Genomic DNA, 22,113 nt, shown 5'->3' with positions numbered 1-22,113 from the left:
AATTGCCAAAACCATCTTAGGGAAAAGAAACAGAAATGGAGGCATCACACTCCTAGACCTTAAACTATATTATAAAGCCATCATCATCAAAACAGCATGGTACTGGAACAAAAATAGGCACACAGACCAGTGGAACAGAATTGAAAGCCCAGAAATAAATCCCAACACCTATGGACATCTAATCTTTGATAAGGGGGCCCAAAGGATTAAATGGAAAAAGGAGGCTCTCTTTAATAAATGGTGCTGGGAAAACTGGGTTGTAACATGCAGAAGAATTAAATTGAACCACTTTATCTCACCAGAAACAAAAATCAACTCCAAATGGATCAAAGACCTAGATGTCAGACCAGAAACAATCAAATACTTAGATGAAAACATTGGTAAAACAGTTTCCCACCTACACCTCAAGGACATCTTTGATGAATCAAATCCAATTGCAAGGAAGACTAAAGCAGAAACAAAACAATGGGACTACATCAAATTGAAAAGCTTCTGCACATCCAAAGAAACTATTAAACAAACAAAGAGACCCCTCACAGAATGGGAGAAGATCTTCACATGCCATACATCAGACAAGAAACTAATCACCAAAATATATAAAGAGCTCAGCAAACTTAGCACCAAAAAAGCAAATGACCCCATCCAAAAATGGGCAGAGGATATGAACAAAACATTCACCTCAGAGGAGATCCAAAAGGCTAACAAACATATGAAAAACTGCTCTAGGTCACTGATTGTCAGAGAAATGCAAATTAAGACAACACTAAGATACCACCTCACTCCTGTAAGAATGGCATACATCAAAAAGGACAGCAGCAACAAATGCTGGAGAGGTTGTGGGGACACAGGAACCCTTTTACACTGCTGGTGGGAATGTAAATTGGCCCAGCCTCTGTGGAGAGCAGTCTGAAAAACTCTCAGAAGGCTAGACATGGACCTTCCTTATGATCCAGTAATTCCTCTCCTGGGGTTATACCCCAAGGACTCCATAACACCCAACCAAAAAGAGGTGTGTACTCCTATGTTCATAGCAGCACAATTCACAAGAGCTAAAACCTGGAAGGAACCCAGGTGCCCAACACCAGATGAGTGGCTGAGAAAGCTGTGGTATATATACACAATGGAATACTATGCAGCTATCAAGAACAATGAACCCACCTTCTCTGACCCATCTTGGACAGAGCTAGGAGGAATTATGTTAAGTGAGCTAAGTCAGAAAGATAAAGATGAGTATGGGATGATCCCATTCATCAACAGGAGTTGAGTAAGAAGATCTGAAAGGGAAACTAAAAGCAGGACCTGACCAAATTGTAAGTAGGGCACCAAAGTAAAAGCCCTGTGGTGAGGGGTAGACATGCAGCTTCCTGGGCCAGTGGGGGGTGGGAGTGGGTGGGAGGGATGGGTCACAGTCTTTTGTACACTCCTAGCAAAATGTAGTCATATAAATCACTAGTTAATTAATACGAGAGGGGGAAAATTAATTGTATGTCTCGAAGTTTTTCAAAACACAAACTGAATCTTTTCAATATATAGGCTGTGTAATTTATATGCAGACTCTCTCAAAAGCCTAGACCAAGTAGATCAGAAGCAACCAATAGCACAGCTATATACAAGATACTGGGTACTGTACAGCAAACCCTAACAAAAGGACTTTTCAAAGTTAACCCAATTATCAAACAATGTGATGATAACATTAACTATCGATTGTCTTTTTGAACCCTAATACAGCAGGAACCTCACATCTCCACTATAGAGCCTCTACTTCCCCCAGTCCTGGAACCCTTGGATAGGCCCCACTTTCCCGTATGCCTCTCCCAATCCATATCAAATAATATTGCATCTGCCGATCACAACCTAACCAACACAATGATTGCCACCTCAACATGCTTCACTTCAGACTGTGTCTAGAGACTTCACGTGTGGAATGACAACCCTTCAACTTCCTTACTCGGGTGAGACCTTTCCTTTCATAGTATACTCTAATTTCATCTCAGGTGGTTCACTTTCTAACAAAGTCCCAAAACCTAGATATACACCAGTTTCTGTGAGAGAGAGCATGTTTTCACACGTATCCGTAAACTACTGCAAAATATATGCCTGAAAGCAGAAGTGCACTAGAGTTTGCAGTGAGTACCTCCCTAACACTTCCTCTCCACTATTCCAAGCTTCGGTTCCATGATTGCTCAACAATTTGTTTGGCTTCGTATGTTAACTCTCTTTTCAGTCACCAGGTTCCAGATGTCATCAGGATGCCAGCCAGGCTTCCCTAGACTGAAAACCCACCAATGTGTCCTGGAGCTCCGCTTCCCCAGAGACCCACCCTACTAGGGAAAGAGAGAGGCAGACTGGGAGTATGGACCGACCAGTCAACGCCCATGTTCAGCGGGGAAGCAATTACAGAAGCCAGACCTTCTACCTTCTGCAACCCACAATGACCCTGGGTCCATGCTCCCAGAGGGATAGAGAATGGGAAAGCTATCAGGGGAGGGGGTGGGAAATGGAGATTGGGTGGTGGGAATTGTATGGAATTGTACCCCTCCTACCCTATGGTTTTGTTAATTAATCCTTTCTTAAATAAAAAATTTTAAAAAAATTTAAAAAAAGAAATTGTATTGCTCGTGGCCTCTTTCTCTCTTCATTCTGTCTGCCTTTTTCTCCCCGTTTCTTTATTATTTTTTTGCTACATGATGGTTTATTTATTTTTGCTATCAGTATTATTGCTGGGGCTCCATGCCTACACAACTCCACAGTTCTCTGTGCCACTTTTTTTTCTGGTTTTGATAGAGGGTAAAAAGCAAAGAGAGAATAGAGAAGGAGAGGGAAGGAGGGGGCCTGTGGTGGCTCACCTTGTTAAGTGCATATATTACCATGCACAAGGACCCAGGTTCAAGACCCGGTCCCCACCTGCAGGGGGAAAGCTTCAGGAGTGGTGAAACAGTGCTGCAGGTGTCCCTCTTTCTCTCCTTCTCTATCTCCCCATCCCCTCTCAATTTCTCTCTGTTCTATCAGATTAAATAAATAACGTTTAAAAAAAGAGAGGGGGAGTCGGGTGGTAGCACAGCAGGTTAAGCGCATGTGGCCCAAAGCACAAGTACCGGCGTAAGGATCCCGGTTCAAGCCCCACTGCTCTCCACCTGCAGGGGAGTCACTTCACTGGCGGTGAAGCAGGTCTGCAGGTGTCTGTCTTTCTCTCCCCCTCTCTGTCTTCCCCTCCTCTCTCCCTTTCTCTCTGTTTTATCCACCAACAACGACATCAATAGCCACAACAATGTTAAACAACAAGGGCAACAAAAGGGAAAATAAATAAATAAATATTTTTTTAAAAAGAGAGCGAGGGAAGGAGTAAATGAGATAGCTGTCGCATCCTCTCTGTATCTCTCTCCAGTGAAGAAAGATGAAAGGAATAAAAAAAGAAAGAAAGAAAAATAAAAATAAAAGAAAGAAAGGAAGAAAGAAGAAAGAGAAAGGGAGAGAGAGGGAGGGAGAGAGGGAAGGAAGGAAAGAGGGAAGAAAGGAAGGAAGGAAGGTTTCTCTTCTTTGATGGATAGGGAGCACTAAATAAAGAGGAAAAATGTCTGAGTTGTGATATATATATGTGTGTGTGTGTATATAATAAAATGCTACTCAGTTATTATGAATGATGAAGGTACCTTCTTTGCCTCGTCTTGGATGGAGCTTGAAGGAAGCATGTCAAGTGAGATCAGCCAAAAAGAGAAGGATGACTATGGAATGATCTGACTCATGAACAGAACTTCAGAAACAAAAACAGAAAGGGGAAGCACAAAGTAAAACTTGGGCTGGGATGGTTTATTGCACCAAAGGAAAGAACTCTGGGGAAGGAAGACAGGTAGAGGAGTGGGGTTGAAGGAGGGGCTTTCAGGTCCTGGTGCCAAAGTTGGGGGTCAGAGTGCTTTGCAGACATCTAGCTTGGTGAGATGAGAAGTTGTGCTCATGTGCCAATAACTGTAATGTCAACCATTAACTGCCCAATAAAAAAAGGAAAGAGAGAGAGAGAGAGAAGAGGGGAGGGAAGGGGAGGGGAGGGGAGAGGAGAGGAGAGGAGAGGAGAGGAGAGGAGAGGAGAGGAGAGGAGAGGAGAGGAGAGGAGAGGAGAGGAGAGGAGAGGAGAGGAGAGGAGAGGAGAGGAGAGGGTCCAAAGCAGTGACACCCAGGCAACAACAACAGCAGCAACATCAGATCTCACTGCTCTTTGGAGGCTGGCCCCCTGTAACTTTGTAACTTCAGCTTATTGTCTCACATTGCTGAGGTTCAGGACTAAGTGACAATATACTTGATCTGTGACTTTGACACCAGGCAGGAGGATATAATACCAAGGCCAGCAGGACTCAGCTCAAAGAGCTGTGATCAGGTGAATCAGTCTACAGTCCCCTGATGCTCTCCTAAAACCCACAAACTAAGGATTTTCTGTGTTTGTTTTAGCCACTGGAATGGGTGGGGTGGGGGGATTCATTGCTTGGGGGTTGGTGCCTGCACAGCTCCATTATTACCAGTAGACTTTTTTTTTTAAATAGAGGGTGAGAGACAGAGAGTGGGAGAAAGAAAGACAAGAGAGAAAGAGAGGAGAGATACCTGCAGCACCACTTCACTGATATGAAACTTTCCACATATGCGAGTGGAGATATGAATCTGGGTCCTTGCACATGGTAACGTGTGCACTCTACCGAGTGAGGCAATGCTCAGCCCGTTTGTTTGTTTGCTTGAGTAACTAACATGGTGGCAAAACTTAACTGGTAATTGACGTGAGACTATTTTATAATTGTTATCCACTTAGTGCAAAAAAAAAAAAAACCCTCACAGCTATCTGAACATGTTTGATTACCAGGCAGCTCTCAAGACCCCACTGAGATGTTACATAGCAGACACCGCATGCATCGTGTTATCCTTCTAAAAGAAAAAGAAATCTAAATTCTCAAACATGTCTGACACAACAGTTCAGATAAGCAATTTTGGACATTCAGAAACCAAGCTAAATGAAGGCCAGAGAAATAGTTCACCTGGACAGTGCGCTGTTCTGTCATGTGCACGTCCCAGGTTCAAACTGGCCTTCACCACACTGAGGGAAACTTTGGTGTTGTGGTATCTCTCTCGATCTTCTTAATACTTTTTATTTGTCTATTATTTCTTGGACAGAGACAGAGATAAGCGAAGAGGGAAGGGGGAGATAGAGATGGAGAAAGAAAGAGAGATGCCTGCAGCTCCACTTCACCACCTGTGAAGCTTCCCCCTTGTAAGTGGAGACTGGGGGCTTGAACCTAGCTCCTTGAACACTGGAGCATGTGTGCTTAACCTCGTGTGCCACCACCTGGCCCACTCATCTACCTACCTACCTACCTACTTACCTATCTCTGCCTCTGCCTCTGTCTCAAAAATTGAGCACACAAAGCTAAATGAGAACACGATCCAACAGACACCACAAAGCAGGACAAGGGGATTTTCTGGCACCCCACAGTAGAATCTACGGGTGGGGGCTCATTCATGGTAGAGATGCAAGAGCTGAGGATTGCCCCTGCTGTGTCTTTCAGCTGGGATAGGACAGAGCCTTTGAACGCACAGAAAGTGAATCCACAAATCTAGCAAAAAGAATGGTAATGGTAGAGCAGGCCAAGGACATCAGTAGAGAGCCTTGAATGACTTGTGGGGTGGGGGTGGAGGGCACAAGATGGCAAGGAAGGTTAGAAACGTATGACATGGGGCTGGGTGGTGGCACACCTGGTTGAGCGCACATGTTGAAATGCTCAAGGACCCAGGTTCGAGCCCCCGGTCCCCACTTGCAGGGGGGAAGCTTTGCGAGTGGTGGAGCAGGGTTGCAGGTGTCTTTCTGTCTCTTTCCCTCTCTGTCTCCCCCTTCCTCTCGATTTCTGACTGTCTCTATCCAATAAATAGATAAAGATGATAAAAAAGTTTTTTTTTTAAAAAAAGAAACTTATGACACCTAAGTCTTCTCAAACACATTAAGATCCAACAGACACTTAGTAATGGCAAAGGGCCGAAAATGTTTCAGTGAGGTGGGAAAAGAGGACAGGAGGTGGTGCACCTAACTGAGCGCACACACATTACGGTGCACAAAGACCTGAGTTCAAGCCCCTAGTTTCCACCTGCCGGGGCGGGGGGAAGCTTCACAAGTAGTGAAGTAATGCTACAGATATCTCTCTTTTTCTTTCCCTCTCTATCTCCCCTTTCCTTTCAATTTATCTCTGTATCTAAATTCAATTCAATTAAATAATTTAAAAGTACTACTAAGAAAATTAGACAGTCATATGTAGAAAAAAAATAGGCCAGGTGGTGGCGCACTTGGTTGAGCACAGACATCACAGTGTGTAGTGACCCAGGTTCAAACCCCTAGTCCCCACCTGCAGGAAAGAAACTTCAAGAGCAGTGAAACAGGGCTGCAGATCTCTCTCTCCCTCCCTCTCTCTCTCTCACTCTCTCTCCCTCCCTCTCTCTCCCTCTCTGTCTTCCCTTTCCCTCTCAATCTCTCTGTCTTTATGCAAATTAAATAAAAATAAAGAAAAAAAAGAAAGTAGACTATCACTCAGCACCATGTACCTAAATCCGTTCAAAATAGATCAAAGACCTGGATATTATACCTGAAATAATAAGATACATAAGAGCTTCAACTTTAGAATCATTACACTAAGCTACAGAATCTCCATACCTGGAGCCTCTTTATCATCATCTTCATCATCATCATCTCCTTTTTTTTTTGCCTCCAGGGTTATTGCTGGGGTTCAGTCTCTGCACTACAAATCCACTACTCCTGGAGGCTATTTTTTTTCCTTTTGTTGCCCTTGTTTATTGTTGCTGTTATTGCTGTTGTTGAATAAGACAAAGAGAAATCAAGAGAGGAGGGGAAGACAGAGAAGGGGACAGAAAGATAGATACCTGCAGACTTGCTTCAAAGCTTATGAAGCGACCCACCCCCTCAGGTGGGGAGCCGGGGGCTCGAACTGGGTCTTTGCCCAGTCCTTGCTCGGGTCCTTGCACTTCGCTCCATGGCACTTAACCTGCTGTGCTACCGCCTGGCCCCTACCTGGTGCTTCTTATCTTTCCTAAGTATCCAGTTAGCCAAAAAGTTCTTGCATTTGTCAAAGTCTTTTCAAGTTTTTTGTGTGTGATCATTTCTGAGCCTTTAACATTCTAGGATGACTTTTTTTTTTCCAGAAAAAATGATAGAGACACAAAAAGACAGTGAAAGAGCCCACAACACTGAAGTTTCTTCCTATGCAGTAGAGATTGGTCCAAACCTGGGTCGGGTGCATGACAAAGCAGTGCACTATGGAAGTGAGCTGTTTCACCAGCGGAAGCTTCCCCTTGTAAAGCCGAAGCCACCACCCTGGACTGAGGAAGGTTGCTAGGCTTTTGATTATTTTGAATGAGCCCTTTTCCTGTCTTCCCACAATCCCAAGGCAACTCTGAGCTGATTTTCAATTAACTCACCCCCCCACCCCCAAAGGTAGGCAATAGCTCCTAGTGTCTCTCCTGGAAGAAAACCCAGGCTGATATGGGTCCTGACAGCCGAACCGCTGGGGTGGAGGGTGCAAATGAAAGGCTCTTTGCAAGATGCGGGTGGCCAACTCCCCCTTGTGGGCTCCTTAGGAAACACATCGAGCCTCCTTCTGCCCCAGAGGAGGCTCGGGCGCCTGCTTTGCTGAGCTTCCCCAGGGAAACTGAGGCTCTTGATTTGGGTAAGATATGGAAAACATCTTGAGGGCTGGTGAAATAGCTCACTTGGATAGTGTGCTGCTTTGTCATGTATGTAACCCAGGATCGAGCCCAGCCTCCACTGCATTGAAGGAAGCTTCAGTGCTCCGGTCTATCTCTACCTCTCCCTCTCTGCCTAAAAACATTTCTGGAATATTTGAGGACAGTAAAACTCTTAGCTTGTTTCTAATTTTAAATTAATTAATTAATGAATTAGTGGTCTCCACGGTTTTCAATGGTGCTTAATACCTGCAGGAGTCTACCACTCCTGGTGGACTCTACTACTTTTCAGATGGAGAGAAGGAGAGAGAGACAGGGTGGGGAAGAGAGACACCATAGAACCTTTGCATGGTGCTCCCATGTGGTGGCTGGCGGCCGGAACCTAAGTCCTCCTTGCACATGGTAAAGTGTGCCCTATACCAGGTAAGCCATCTACTGGCCGATCGGTTTAAATTTATTTTTAAATACTTTATTTATTTATGTTAGAAGAGGAAGAGAGAGAGAGAGAGAGAGAGAGACCAGAGCACTTTTCATTGTGGTGGGCTGAATATAGTTTGATATATTATTCTTCATTTTATTTATTTATTTGGGAAGGCAGAGACAGAGAGAACTTGAGAGGGAAGAGGGAGATAGAGACATCTGCAGACCTGCTTCACCATTTGAAAACATTTTTTCCTTGCAGGTGAGGGCCATGGGCTTGAACCTGGGTCCTTGTGCATGATAACATGTGCACTCAACAGATGCACTATCACCTGGCCTCAAAAATACATTTTTAAGTTATTTATTTATTTATTTATTCCCTTTTGTTGCCCTTGTTTTATTGTTGTAGTTATTATTGTTGTTGCTGGTGTCTTTGTTATTAGATAGGACAGAGAAAAAAGAAACAATCAACAGGAAGTACACAAGCAATTTCTGCAAAGACACACTGTTAGGGATGGCTCACTTAATGAAGGGGGGAGGAGAGGGGGAGAGAGAGAGGAGAGGGGGAGAGACAGAGATCTCCTTAGTGAGTAGCAGGTGCTTGAATAACTACAACCATGCACATTTCAGCCCAGCCACCCACACTCAGGCAGTGCACAGAGCAGGTTCAAGGCCACCAGACATGAACAAGGACTCCTGCTCTGAAGTGACATAGGACAGACGCACAGCCTTCCTTCCCCCTTGCAGAGTCTGAATCTGAGCTGGAGCATTTGCTCCCCAGAGTTCTTTGACTAAACACATCTGCCTGAAACACACAAAGGGACCCAGTCCCTGGACAAGCTGTCTCTAACCCATCGAAATGCCATCTTGACACCCACCCGCATCCCTTTGACTCTGCCCTACCCCACCCTTCCTTCGCTTGTGTTTAAAAAATACAGCCCAGTTTTGCTGATGGCTAGTTTTCTGGCCTTCCCACAGGCTGTGGACCGAGTTCTCACATGATGTGTTTAACAGAGGGCACAGACGGTGTCTGTAGACACCTGCCCTTGGCTGGAGGTGGAGGGGGCTGAAGGGGACCTGCCTGCCCATGAGCTGCGGAGGAGTTTCCCCAGGGCACAGCATAGCATTTCTGGAGCTGTCCAGGACACTGACTGTGAATTCAGTGCCCTAGGCAACAGGCAGCAAGCTTGCTCATGCACCGCACTGGCCTGTCAAAAGCATCCAGGCTGAATGACTCTCTCCTCTCTGCCTCTCTCTCCAAATGTCACCTCTTTAAAACACAAGAGAAAAAAGGAAAGAGACAGACCCATAAATAATTCTGACTTCTCTGCTGTTGAAGGAATGAAAGGCAGGGAGGAAGGAGGGAAAGAAAGAAGGAAAGAAAGAAGGAAGGAAGGAAGGAAGGAAGGAAGGAAGGAAGGAAGGAGGAGGAGAGAGGGAGAAAGGAGAAAGGGAGGGTAAGGGAGAGTGGGGAGAAGGAGGAAGGAGGGTCAGGTGGTGGTACACCTGGTTGAGTGCTCATGTTATAGTACACAAGGACCTAGGTTCAAACCCCCATCCCCCCCATCTCCACCTGCAAGGGGAAGCTATGAGAGCAGTGAAATAGTGCTGCAAGTGTCTCTCTGTCTCTTTTCCTCTTATTTATTTATTATTGGATAGAAACAAAGGGGGAGATTAAGAGGGAGAGAGACACCTGCAACACTGCTTCACCACTAGTGAAGCTTTCCCCCTGCAAGTGTGGACCAGGAGCTTGAACTTGCATCCTTGAAGACTATTATATGTGCGCTTAACCTGGTGTGCCACTGCCTGGCCCCTCTCCCCCTCTATCTTTCCCCTTTCCTTGAGATTTCTCTGTCCCTATCAAAAAAAGGAGAGAGAGGAGAGAGAGAGAGAGAGAGAGAGAGAGAGAGAGAGAGAGGGAAAAGAAGAAGAAGAAGAAGAAGAAGAAGGAGAAGGAGAAGGAGAAGTAGGAGAAGAAGAACCATCCTAGATTTCCTTTCTATTCTCTAGCAGTTACAGTAATGAATATACCAAACTCTATGGCTGTATGAAGAGGCAAATAAAGATGTGGAGAGACTGGTCATTCCATCAGGAGCATCATCATAAGCCCTCTTGTGGGCCTTCCCAGGAACTTGCCCTCACTATAAAGCAGCGACACTAGGGATAGCCCCAGTCTACATTGGGGTATCCTGCCCTGCCACTTGAGGAAGACTAGTCCTGAAATGAATGCAGCCTGCAATGTTCCCAGATGTGGCCAAGAGATGCAAGCTCAGACCAACAGGGACTGAGAGGTTACACAGGCTCAGGTGCTAAATGTATATATGTGCATGCCCTGAGTCAGGTAGATGGTAGTAAATAGTTAATTGTATCCACAGAATTTTTTTTCAAGAATGGGAGCTACTCACTGCTCTGATCCAACTTTCTAGTCCTTTTCTCTACTCTGACACCATTTTCCCAGATGATATTTTTATCCAACTTCAGGCTAGCTATCAAACTCAAGCAAAACTATCATAATTGTGTGCCTTCCCCCAGAACATACCTAAGATGGACTTTCTAGCTTTCTTCTACCCTAAGATCCCTAATCTCATCTGGTCTATTCCTACTTTTTGGTTCCTGTTCATTAACCATTTTGTCTCAATTTTTGTCCTGCCACTTTCCAGACACCAAGGAGCAGATGCTACCATGATTCCATCCTGACTTCTCTGGGCAGACAACTTCACCACTGTGTTCTGGAACCTCGCCTCTCCAGAGCTCTGGCCCACTGGGGAAGGATAGAAACAGTCTGGGAGTATGTATCTACCTGCCAGCACCCATGTCCAGCAGAGAAGAAATTACAGAAGCCAGAACTCCTACCTTCTACACCCCAAAAACAACCACGGTCCATACTCTCAGTGGGGGAGAAGTGATAAGATAAAGATAAGCTTTGAACTCCACCTCCATCAGCACCCAGAGAGAAAGGAGGAAAAGGAGAGGGACATATGGAAGTAGTAATGTTGTCATGATTGGCTTGGAGGGAAAGAAAGGATTGGATCAGGAAGAAAAATGGGGCAATTATGTATAAATGTAGACAGGTAGTTGTAGAGATGATGGCTGGTCTGTGTGGTGGCTTGCAGTGGGGTGACTGAAGATTCAGAACGCTGGTGGTGGGCATGGAGTGGATTTTATACCCCTGTTGACATGTAATTTTGTAAATCCATATTAAATCACTAATTAAAAAGAGATGTGGTGTGTGTATGTGTGTGTGTGTGTGTGTGTGTGTATTCTTTTCCTCCAACCCAGCTCTACTGAAGTAGAACTGACAGAGAGGATTGTAGATTTTTATTATTATTATTTTTATTTATTTATTGGATAGAGACAGTCAGAAATCAAGCGGAAATGAGAGACAGAGAGGGAAAGAGACAGAAAGACACACCTAAAATCCTGCTTTACCACTAGAAAAGCTTTCTCCCTGCAGGTGGGGACCAGGGGCTTGAACCTGGGACCTTGCACATTGCAACACGAGCGCTCAACCAGGTGCGTCACCACCCAGCCTGTAGATCTTTAAATTACACAATGTGATGGTTTCATATAAAACACAGTTTTTAAATGTATTCATTTATTAGATAGAGACAAAGAGAAACTGAGATGGAAAGGAGAGAGAGAGAGAAGCACCTGCAGCATTGTTTCACCACCTGTGAAGCTTCCCCCTGAAGGTGAGAACTAAGGATTTGAATATGATAATGAGTGCACTAAACCCAGTATGCCACCACCTGGCCGCAAAATGTGGTTTTCTATGCACAGAACCTAGAACTTTCCAGAATAGACGGCTCAGAAACTGGTGGTGGGTAAAAAACAATCCATTAAAGTCTGGAAAGAAGCGTGTGAACTCTTGTCTCCTAGTTTGGCCTTTCTAGAGAAGGAAGAAATTAAGCATTATAAATATTCAATAAGCATACTCAATAGCACCCTCCTTCTGTCTGTATGTCAAAGAACAACACCAACTAGCCTTTGGCAAGAAGGCAAGTCCCAGGTAGCAGAGGGTTGGTAGTGGGGGATTTTCTGTGTACTTGGGTTGTATTATCTAACACACACACACACACACACACACACACACGTATATATATATATATGTGTGTGTGTGTATATATATATATATGTATATATATATATATATATGACAGAGACAGAAAAATCAAAAGGGAAGGAGAAATAGAGAGGGAGAGAGAGAAATATCTGCAATACTGATTCACCACTTGTGAAGCTTCTCCCCTACAGGTGGGGACCAGGGACTTGAACCTAGATCCTTGTACACTGTAATGGGTGCGCTCAACCAGGTGCACCGTCACCTAGCCCCATATTATCTAGTTTATTTTTCTTTGTATTATCTAGCTTTAACCAAACTAGTTCCAACAAAATGGACAAGTGGTTTGGATGGACTCCTGTTGAGGAACCACAAATGGAAAATGACCTCAATAACTTAAGCAAAACAATAGCAGTAGACACTTCCCTCTTCTGTGTGAGCCACACTGTGAAACTGGCACTCAAAAACAATGACAAGAGAATCATGCCTGACATAAAGTCAGCCAATAGCATTCAGAGTTATGTAGCAAGTAATCTGGCATTAATCTCTACAGCCTCCATCTTTAATAACTTGACCAGTAGTGTGTCTCATTCTCTAAGATGCTAGTGTTTGCATAGAGACAAATAGGGGGAGAGAAAGATAGACACCTGCAGACCTGTTTCATTCACCGCCTGTGAAGCGACGCCCCTGCAGGTGGGGAGCCAGGGGCTCAAACCGGGATCCTTAGGCTGGTTCCTTGCGCTTTGCACCATGTGCGCTTAATCCACTGTGATACCGCCTGGCTCTCAGGGGACATCTATTCTATACAGAAGACAGGAGCTCAACCAAAGGGCAGCAGTGCTGGTGAATGAAACAGCCATGACCTGAAAATCAATGTCCTAAAGCATGAGCTGACTTGCTCAGGATGACACTGCTAGTGAGGGAACGAGCTGGGAGTCTGTTGACTCTTAAGCCACTGTTCTTCTATTTTTAAATTAATTAATTGTATAGGAGGAATTGAAAGGGAAGGAGAGGGAGAGGGAGAGGGAGAGAGAAAGAGATAGATAGATAGATAGATAGATAGACCTGTAGCAATGCTTCATCACTCATGAAGCTTCTCCTCCCCCCAAAGGTGCACACCAGGGACTTGAACCTGGGGTCCTGAGTATTGCAATGTATGCATTCATCCAGGTGTTCCTCACCACTGCTCTTCCTAATAGATCATAGTTCTCTCTCTCTCTCTCTCTCTCTCTCTCTCTCTCTCTCTCTCTCTCTCTTTCGGTCTAAAGGAGGGAAAGTGAGTGCATGCAATAGACTCAACAGACCTGAAAACCACAGGGAACTGACCCTGAATGTCTGCTGTCAGCAAATTACTGAAACCTTTCCCACTAGGTCTTTCATACTTACAATAACTCCTGGGTAATAGCCTCCAACGGTCACATTCTGGGTCCGGGTGGTAGCAGCAAGACCCACCGTGAGAATTAACACGGACACAATGAGCAAAGTCACAGTCACATAGATGGAATTTCGCTTCCTCCGATTGAAGGCTCCTGAAAATGCACAGAAAGATTGAAGTTGCTCCTTCTGTCAGAGAATGGATGGACTTTAAAAACAAACTCAGGGGCCAGGCTGTGGCACACCATGTATAGCACACACATCACCATGCACAAGGACCCACGTTCAAGCACCTGGTCCCACCTGCAGGGGGAAGCTTCATCAGTAGTGAAGCAGTGCTGCAGGTGTCTCTCCTTCTCTTTTCCTCTTTATCTCCCTTCCCCTCTCAATTTCTTTCTGTCTCTATCAAAGAAAAGAAAAGGAAAGAAGGAGAAAAGACAAGGAAAGAAAAGAGGCCACCAGGAGCTATAGATTCATTGTGCAGGCACCAAGCTCCAGTGATAACCCTGGTGGCAATAAAAATATACATTTAAAATATTTTATTTATTTTAATATGAGAAAGAGAGAGAAAGAGAAATGGAGAGAAAGACACCAGAACCCTGATCAGCTCTGACTTGTGGTGATGCTAATGACTGAACCTGAGACCTTTGGTATCTCACACATAAGTCTTTTGCCGAACCATTATGCTGTTTCCCAGTGCTAAAAATAAATAAATGAAACTAATCAATCAATCAATCAATAAAATAGACCCAACTCTGCAGCCAGGGGCTGTGCAGTAGTGAAGGTCAATATTTGCATGTGAGTGGCTGTGAATGTGAGGTCTGGAGTTCGATCCCCAGCACCTCCTAGACCTGAGTGATGTTCTGGTGTGTTCTCTGTCTGTCTGTCTGTCTGTCTATCTTGCTTATAAACAAATTAGAAAAAACAGGAAAAAACTTTTGGAAGGTCCTTCTTTTCTTCTCTGACTGGTGACTGGGTTATCCCTAGGGAATGGAATTATAGGAAGGGGCTGGAATTGGTGTTTGGTTTTTCCTGCAGTCATTAGGTGCCATGTTTTACTGTTGTGCACACACACACACACACACACACACACACACACACTGAAAACAAGCAGAAGACAGTTTCCCCCATTACAGAAAAACCCAGCAAGTCTCTGTGCCTTGGGCAGCCTCCACACTGTGCACCGTGCCCACTTAGTAGAGTGTTTTTTAGGCCCCATTAGAAGGCAGATGATAAATGGGAAGGCTACGTGCGACGGGATTAAATGAAAACAGTGGCAAGGCAGCGTGCAGCTAAGAGGGCGGCTTTCATAAGCTGGTGATAGGAAATTTCATTTTCAGTGTAAATATCAAAGCCCGAGCAGGTAGTGGGTTTTTTTTTTCATTTCTTCCTGACATTTGCTGCCTCATGTATAAACTTTAAAATGGTGTGTTGGCAAGATTTGTCACATAACAAATGCGTGTAATAAAGTAAGTGCGTTGGAGACCATTAGTCCACACAGATATGCGCTGGGGGAGGTGGATGGGGAGGATTAGAACTTACAGGCACTTAGGCTTCTGTTAGGGTGATGTAAATATAAATGATGAGAACCCCCTTCTCCTCAATGCTGATCAGACACGATAGCACAAACCAATACATATGTATACTTTTCTTTTTTCTTGCCAAGAATAAGCTTATTCAGCCAGATTTTTTTTAAAAAAAGGTATCTGGCCTGGCTTTTCCATTAAGCTATTTTATTATTTTTTAAGGACCAGAACACAGCTGTGCATCCTGCAAGGTGGTTTTGTTTTTGCTATTTTTTTTTCCTGGCCTGGGGAGAAAGGTCCTCAACAGGAAACAGCAGATGAGTTACCACCTAGCTCTCTAAAAATCAGCAATGAGGGGCTGTAGAGACAGTATAGTGGTTATGTAAATGATTTTCATGCCTGAGGCTCCTCGGTCCCAGGTTTGATTCCCAGCTCGCCATAAACCAAAGCAGAGCAGTGTTCTAGTTTCTGTGTGTATCTGTATCTCTCTCCATTAAAATTAAGTAAATATTTTTTGAAAGTCAGTGATGATCAGAGAGCTCAGTTCTGTGGGGGGTAGAGGTGTCTTATCATGGGGATCACCAGCCCAGCTGGCTGAACCTTGGCTTAAGGGCCTAAGAAGCCCCCTTGGGTCTGTTCCTAGGACCTTGTCATCCGGGAAGGCCAGGCTGGGCTGCAGCCTAGAGAAGCAGCTGCAGGAATGAAGAGGTCCAGATTACACCATTGGGGGGGAGGGAGAGAGGAGGGTGAAAGGAGGAGGTGAAGAGAGGTGGACCAGCCCATCAGACCCAGAAGGCTCAGAAGGCTGGGAGAGACAGAAAGGGAGGCGGGCAAGGCAGCCCCCAGCATCCCTCCCTCCTCCTCCTCCAGGGAATGGGGGCTTGGGCCTCGCCACCCACTGCAAGTGAACCCCATCATCATCTTCCACTGTGCGTCCCAGGAGGTGGGAGGGGCTGCGGCCTCCCCTGACGTCAGCCTTGAAAGTGACTCATCAGGGTCCTTTCTAAGAGGGGACACATCTGAGACTGTTCTACCAGGGAATGTAGAAGTGGCTAGAGCTTTTTTTTCTTTGGCGGGGAGGGTGGAGGTCGGGGGGTGGGATGCAAACCCCTGCCACACACACTTCAAAGCACCAGGGAGGAGGAGGTTAAGGCGAGGTGGGAAGAGGCTCCATCAGAAAGGACCTCCACCAGAGACCCTTGTGACCTCCTGGGGGGCGGGGGGATGTAGGGGTACCCATAGCCAGTTAGCTGGTGGGAAAGGGAGGGGCACAGTCCCCACCCAGGAGCAGGTGGTCAAGGGTGGGGACTGAGGGAGGGTTCTTTCTGGGGGTTCCCTGATGGTAGTTCTCTTCCTTCTGGATTCCGAGGGGCTGTGAGTAAGGCTCCCCAAATCTAGCCCAGCAGGAAACCTGTCAGCATCTCCCCTTCCCAGCTGCTGCCTTGCTCCTTAGTCACTCAGACCATCTGTGGCCCTTCTCCACCCCAAAATGGGAGAGGGAGAGAGAGAAGACACATCTGGATGCACCAAAGATGTTTTTCTGATACACAAAGATGCCTGCACACCTCAAAGGGCAAACTCACATCAGACCACAAAACGGAGGCGTGTGTGAGTGTGCTGTGGTCTCCCTCCCTCCCTGCCTCCCTCCCTATCTGTCTCTTTTTCTTGCCAGAGCTCTGGTTTATACTAGTGCAAGGAGGACTGAGCTTGGAACTTTGGAGCCTCAGGCATGAAAGTCAGTTTGCATAACCATTTCATCCCTCTATCACTCACCTCCTGCCCCACCAAGTGGCTTTTGATCCTATTCACAGCTCTCAGGTCTCCTCTGCAAAAATCTCACTCTAATTCTTCAAAGCCCAGGAGCCAGATCAGAAAAGTGACTCAGCAAACCGCACACTCACTGGAAAATCCATTGTTATGTTTATGGATATTTTTTTTCCTGCTTTAGAACCTGAGTTGGAAACCCAGGCAAAGACCCCGCGGTTCCGCAAAGCCCTCATTTCCTGGCAGGATTGGGTTGGTATAAAAACTCCAAGGAAACACTATCATCACTAGACTAACCAGCTTCTCTCTGTCCTTTCATGTCCTCTCCCCAAGACACCCCCCTTTTTTTCCTACACTTTTAGGAACACAACTATACCAAGAGACATTATTTCTAGAGGTTCCTTGGGGGAGTTGACCTTTTTATTGGGGGGGGGGGAGAACGGAGAAATCACACCTCCATGTACCTTTAATGTCCATTTCACTTCCTTCCACCTCACCCCAAGTCTATTTCCTGCAGGATGCACCTGTTTGCTGAAGGTGTGACCCAGGCTTTTCAAAGGGCAGCTCTTGTCGTGTCTGCTTAGATGTTTTCCCTGGTGTTTGTTTGTGTGTTTGTTTGTTTTCTGAAAGGGAAGAAGCAGAATGCTGCTTTGTCATGAGAGACAAATAAATCCCTGTGGCCTGCCTCAGCTACATGTCGGTTTTGTTTGATAACCGATACACACATACACACATGCACACGCACGCAAGCAAGCAAGCACACAAAGAACAAAAACCTCTTGGAAATCAGGAGGTAATTACAGCAAGCAGCGGGTACTTGAAAACAGAGCTGAACACAGTGTCTCCTCCCCAGCAAGCAGTCAGTACCTGTTGAATAACCGTGTCGCTAGCTTGCAACTGCTTCCCTTCTCAACTGGGGGGAAAAAATCTGTGGACAGAGTAGCTAGGCTTCATGGATGTGGTTTCCAAATTGTGTGTGCGTGGCGGGTGGTGGTGGGAGGAAGGCACACTGGAGGGCTCCCTGGGATTGACAGACTTCTGGTCACCCAGGGTGATTAGCCTAGGATCTCTCACTGGCCCAAACTGCTGGGTGGCTAGGAGCTTTCCATTTAGACAATCAGCAGCCCTGCAAACACCAGCAGTGAGAGAGTCTGACACCGCCATCACTGGCTTTGCCTCCCCTATCTGCCTCCCCCACTTCGTCCCCAGCAGCCTTCAGACAGTACTACCGCAGCCTTTCCCTCTCTGCAGTGCCCCACCTCCACTCCATGATGGCCAGAAGACTCTGGGCCAGGAAGTGCCCCACTACTCTCGTCTTCTTCCTCCTCCCACTCCCACACCCCTCTCCTTGGGAGCCCCCATCTGCACTGCTGGTCTTTGAATTCCAGCCCCTCCTTTCCTCTGAAACTGAATGGAAACTCACCTCCTCCAGGAAGTCTGTCTGGATCGCTGCTCACTCCATTCAGACCCATTATTTCCTGGCTTTGGGTTCCTGAGTCCCTTCCTTTAAGTGGATATTAATGTGGGTCTGGTCAGTAGCTCATGTGACAATCCCCAAAAGTTGTGTGTGTGTGTGTGTGTGTGTGTGTGTTTGGAACTAGGGTGTTGATGCTCAGTCAAATACTCTTTCTTTCTTTCTTTCTTTTTAAAGAATTTATTTATTTATGAGAAAGATAGGAGGAGAAAGAGAAAGAGAACCAGACATCACCCTGGTACATATGCTGCTGGGGATTGAACTCGGGACCTCATGCTTGAGAATCCAGTGCTTTATCCACTGTGCCACCTCCTGGACCACCTTTTTCTGTTTTTCTATAGACAGCAGTAGAGCTAGTGAGTGAAAGAGACCACAGCACTGAAGCTTCCTTCCATGCGGTGGGGGTCGGTCTCGAACCTGAGTCATGCTCATGGCAGAGTAGCACCGATCCAAGCAAACTATTGATATTTCCCAGGTCCCCATGCACACGTTCTAGATGGGAGGGTGTGAGATCTCCATCAGAGAGTGGGGCACAGGAGCCTGGTCTCCTCATGCCTTGCACACCCCACTGTTGCTGACCACTGGTTCTCTCAGCTCTGCGGACCAGCTGTGCTCACCTGAGTCAGCTTTGTAGCACGGGGTGCATTACGGGAGTGGTAGACTTGGGGGACAAAAAAGGAGAGCCTGATGTAGTAGAGGTGCCTTAGCGCCTGGGGGTGCTGTTGCTTAAAAGGGGGAAGGGGGTAGCCGAGGGGCTAGAAGGGCGCTGGAATGAGGTTCCACTATCAGGGAGACCATTTGCAAGTGGAAGGTGCAGCCAATGGGCATAGTGGGTGTCTGGGTGCCTTTGGTGGCGGCGTCCTATAGGTTGCGCAGTGTCTGGCCTTGGGGGAGGGGAGCTCTTCTTGGACCCATGGCCTGGGGGCTGAGGGGCTCACTCACTCATCCCCACACCCCCTGTCACTTTGCGGGCGACATGGCCTTGCTGGAGCTGGGTTAAGCGGGAATAGCTCCTAGGTTAGCAGGGTGCTGCTGGTTGAAGCCAGGGCTGCGTGGGACCAGTGCCAGGGAACTCCGCAGGGCTGAAACCCAGTGTTAGCACTCCACTGGAATAGGCTGAGTCCCCACCCCAACTCCTCCTGTGGGAGCGGGATGCTAGGTGGTGCGGGCTGGCCGGCCCAGGTGAGGTCTCTCTCCCACAGCAGTGCCCAGTCTTGTCCTGGCGATGCCCATTTGGCTGCTGTGACGCAGACCCTTTGGGCAATGCATGATCTGCTAGAGTCCCCAGGGCCCCCAGAAAGCAACAACTCCACATTCTCCCCTGCACTCCTCCTCCCACCCCCCCCCACCGCCCCTCGCAGCATGCCAAGTGCCACTGAGGAACCTGCCCTTGCAGGGGTGGGGTGTGTTCGCAGGTGGTTGTAGCAGGCTGCAGGGATGCAGGAAGCCTCGCACTCTCCCTTCCCAGAACCCCTTTACCCCAGTCCTCCTGAAGCCCAACAGACTGGGGGGGGGCAGGCGAGCTGCACGGCCTAGGGTTGTGTTGGCACCACAGTCAGCCAAGGTAAGGAGTGGTGTGTGTGTGTGTGTGTGTGTGTGTGTGTGTGTGTGTGTGTGTACAGAGGAAGTCTGGTCCTGCTGGCTTCTGGATTCCGACCTGAGTCCTTGGCCTCATTTGCATCAACTTGCAAAGAACTACACCTTTCAAAAGAAAAATCATTCAAAAGATATTTTTTAAGTGAATTCTTCTACCGACTTAGCCCTGAACCTAGGGACCTGCCCATCACCCAAGAGTTAAAACCTTCAGGGAAGAGGAGGGAGAGGACCCTAGGGTGAACGAATTCTGGGGAACTCAAGTCTTTTGCAGGCAACCAGGAGCACACTGGTGTGTGTGTGTGTGTGTGTGTGTGTGTGTGTGTGTGCGTGCGCGCGCGCGTGTGTTGTCGTGTCCCACCCTCTCCCCCCCCCTCCTCCTCCAGATGTTCCCGCAAATTCTTAGGCGCCGACCAGAAGGCCAGAACTGGGGGCAGGACCGGGTTTGCAGAAGGGGCGAGCGTCGAAGAGAGAGACTTTGGAGGTGGCTGGAGTGTCTCCGAGGCGAATGTTCAGATTACGTGGGGGTCACGGCGTGACAGTCCCCGCCCGCTCTCCTGGGCTCCAAACTGCCTTCCTCCACCCAGTGAAATCATAGGCCTTGGGAAGGTGCCTAACAGCTGGCGGGGGTGGGAGTGGGGGAGCAGGCTTTGCCTTCTGTTTGCCAACTCTCTGGAAAACGGTTTCGAAGGAGCTGGAGGTAGCGGTCCGCCCCCCCCCCTCCCCCCACCCGCGCCAGAGCACGCTTTTAACTAGGAAAGGTGGAGGTGGGGCTGGCTGGAGGGGAAGGGGGTACATATACCTAGTTCCGTGCGGAGAGAAAAAAGCGCGACTTCGGAGCAGCGCGGGCTAGCTGCGCTGGCTCTCTGGTGCGCTCTCACTCTTCCTCTCCACCCCCCGCCTTTTTCACACCCTCGTACACTGGGGCACTTGGAGCTGCAGTGATATCAAATGCAAGGGAGGCTGCGCCTGCCACCGCAGCTGGCCAGGCTGAGCTACCTGGAGTGATTCTTGAGGAAACCCGCGCCCCCCATTTCTGCTCCCTCACACCCGCACGCCGCCCATCCCCCAGGGTTGCGCAACTCCTGCCCCCCTCCATCATAGAGGTGCAAGTCACCCGCCCCCCATTCTTGGCCCTACTGCAGTTCTGAATTTCAGGGGCGCTATAGCAGAGTTGGGAGGGGGCGAGGCCCCCAGCTCCGTGTTCTTCGAGTCGGTGGCGGGCGCTCTGAAGTGACAGCGACTTTGCAAAGAGCGAGCGCTGGGCGGAGCGCGAAGGCGCGGGCTGCGGGGAAGTGCTTGGAGCCCCTCAGACATCGCGGAGAGCGACCCTCCAGCTGCCAGCCCGCGGGCACGCACACACAGACAGACGCACGCACACACACACGCACACACACACGCACTCGGGGGCCTGAGACCCTCGGGCGCCGCCGGACAGATGCCCTGGGGGCTCCGCTCCCCGATCCAGAAGTAGGGTGCGCGGCCCCCCTGGCTGGCTGTTGGGGCGGCAGGGGCGCTCGCTGTGCCCGGGGTAGGCAGGGTGACTGGACTTACCCATGGAGTCAGGCAGGGACATGTCGCTGGCCCGCTGCTGAGTCAGGGAGTGGTGCATGGTAACAGTGGCCCCAGCCCCCGAAACTGCCTGCGCGCCCCCCCCCCCCAGCTCAGGGCGCCCCGCAGAGCTCCCCACTAGGCGGCTGCTGCTCCCAAGAACAGAGAGCTGACTGCGCGGGGTGCGAGCCGCAGCCGGGCGCCTCCCCCCTCCACGCCTCGCCCGCCTAGCCCGCCCTCCCCTCGGCTCCTGGCGGCGGTATTGGCGGTCCGAACAGCGACGTGCGCTTGCGCAAGACCCCCCCTTCCCTCCCTCTTGCCCTCCCCCCATCCTACTTATCCACCTCCCAGCCTCCCAAGCCAGACAGGGAGCCGTTTTAGCCCCTTGGGGCTAAGGCTGAACAGAGGAAAAAAAAGAAAAGAAAAAAAAGGAGGAGGGGGAGGCCTGGCTTTAGCTTGGGGCCAGAGGGTCTCTGTAGTTCACAGAGAGGGACTCGGGCTAGCATTCTGTTCTAGGATGTGACATGGGGACCAGGCAGTACCCCGCCACATAAACACACACACACACACACACACACACACACACAGACACACACACGTGTGCAGGTTGAGTCTTAGTGCTTCCAGGA

General features: G+C 48.1%; 1 protein-coding gene across 5 annotated transcripts in view; it reads right to left on the bottom strand.

Moving 5' to 3' along the window:
- TMEM255A (transmembrane protein 255A) overlaps nt 1–21,720 on the bottom strand; it is an 81,370-nt gene extending 59,650 nt beyond the window's left edge. For 2 of the 5 annotated variants that reach the window (XM_060183440.1, XM_060183441.1), the window contains exons 1-2: nt 21,488–21,720; nt 13,589–13,731 (exon numbers count right to left, since the gene is read on the bottom strand). In XM_060183440.1, coding sequence (XP_060039423.1) covers nt 13,589–13,731; nt 21,488–21,545 — 201 coding nt within the window. In that variant the 5' untranslated portion in view covers nt 21,546–21,720. The remainder of the gene's footprint in view (nt 1–13,588; nt 13,732–21,487) is intronic. The other 3 variants (XM_060183442.1, XM_007530365.3, XM_060183443.1) reach the window with 3 other exon arrangements.
- Between the last annotated feature and the right edge of the window lie 393 nt (nt 21,721–22,113).

This window comes from Erinaceus europaeus, chromosome X, assembly GCF_950295315.1.
Source record: "Erinaceus europaeus chromosome X, mEriEur2.1, whole genome shotgun sequence".
Taxonomy (NCBI): Eukaryota; Metazoa; Chordata; class Mammalia; order Eulipotyphla; family Erinaceidae; genus Erinaceus; species Erinaceus europaeus.
This window is presented reverse-complemented; position numbering and strand designations above follow the sequence as displayed.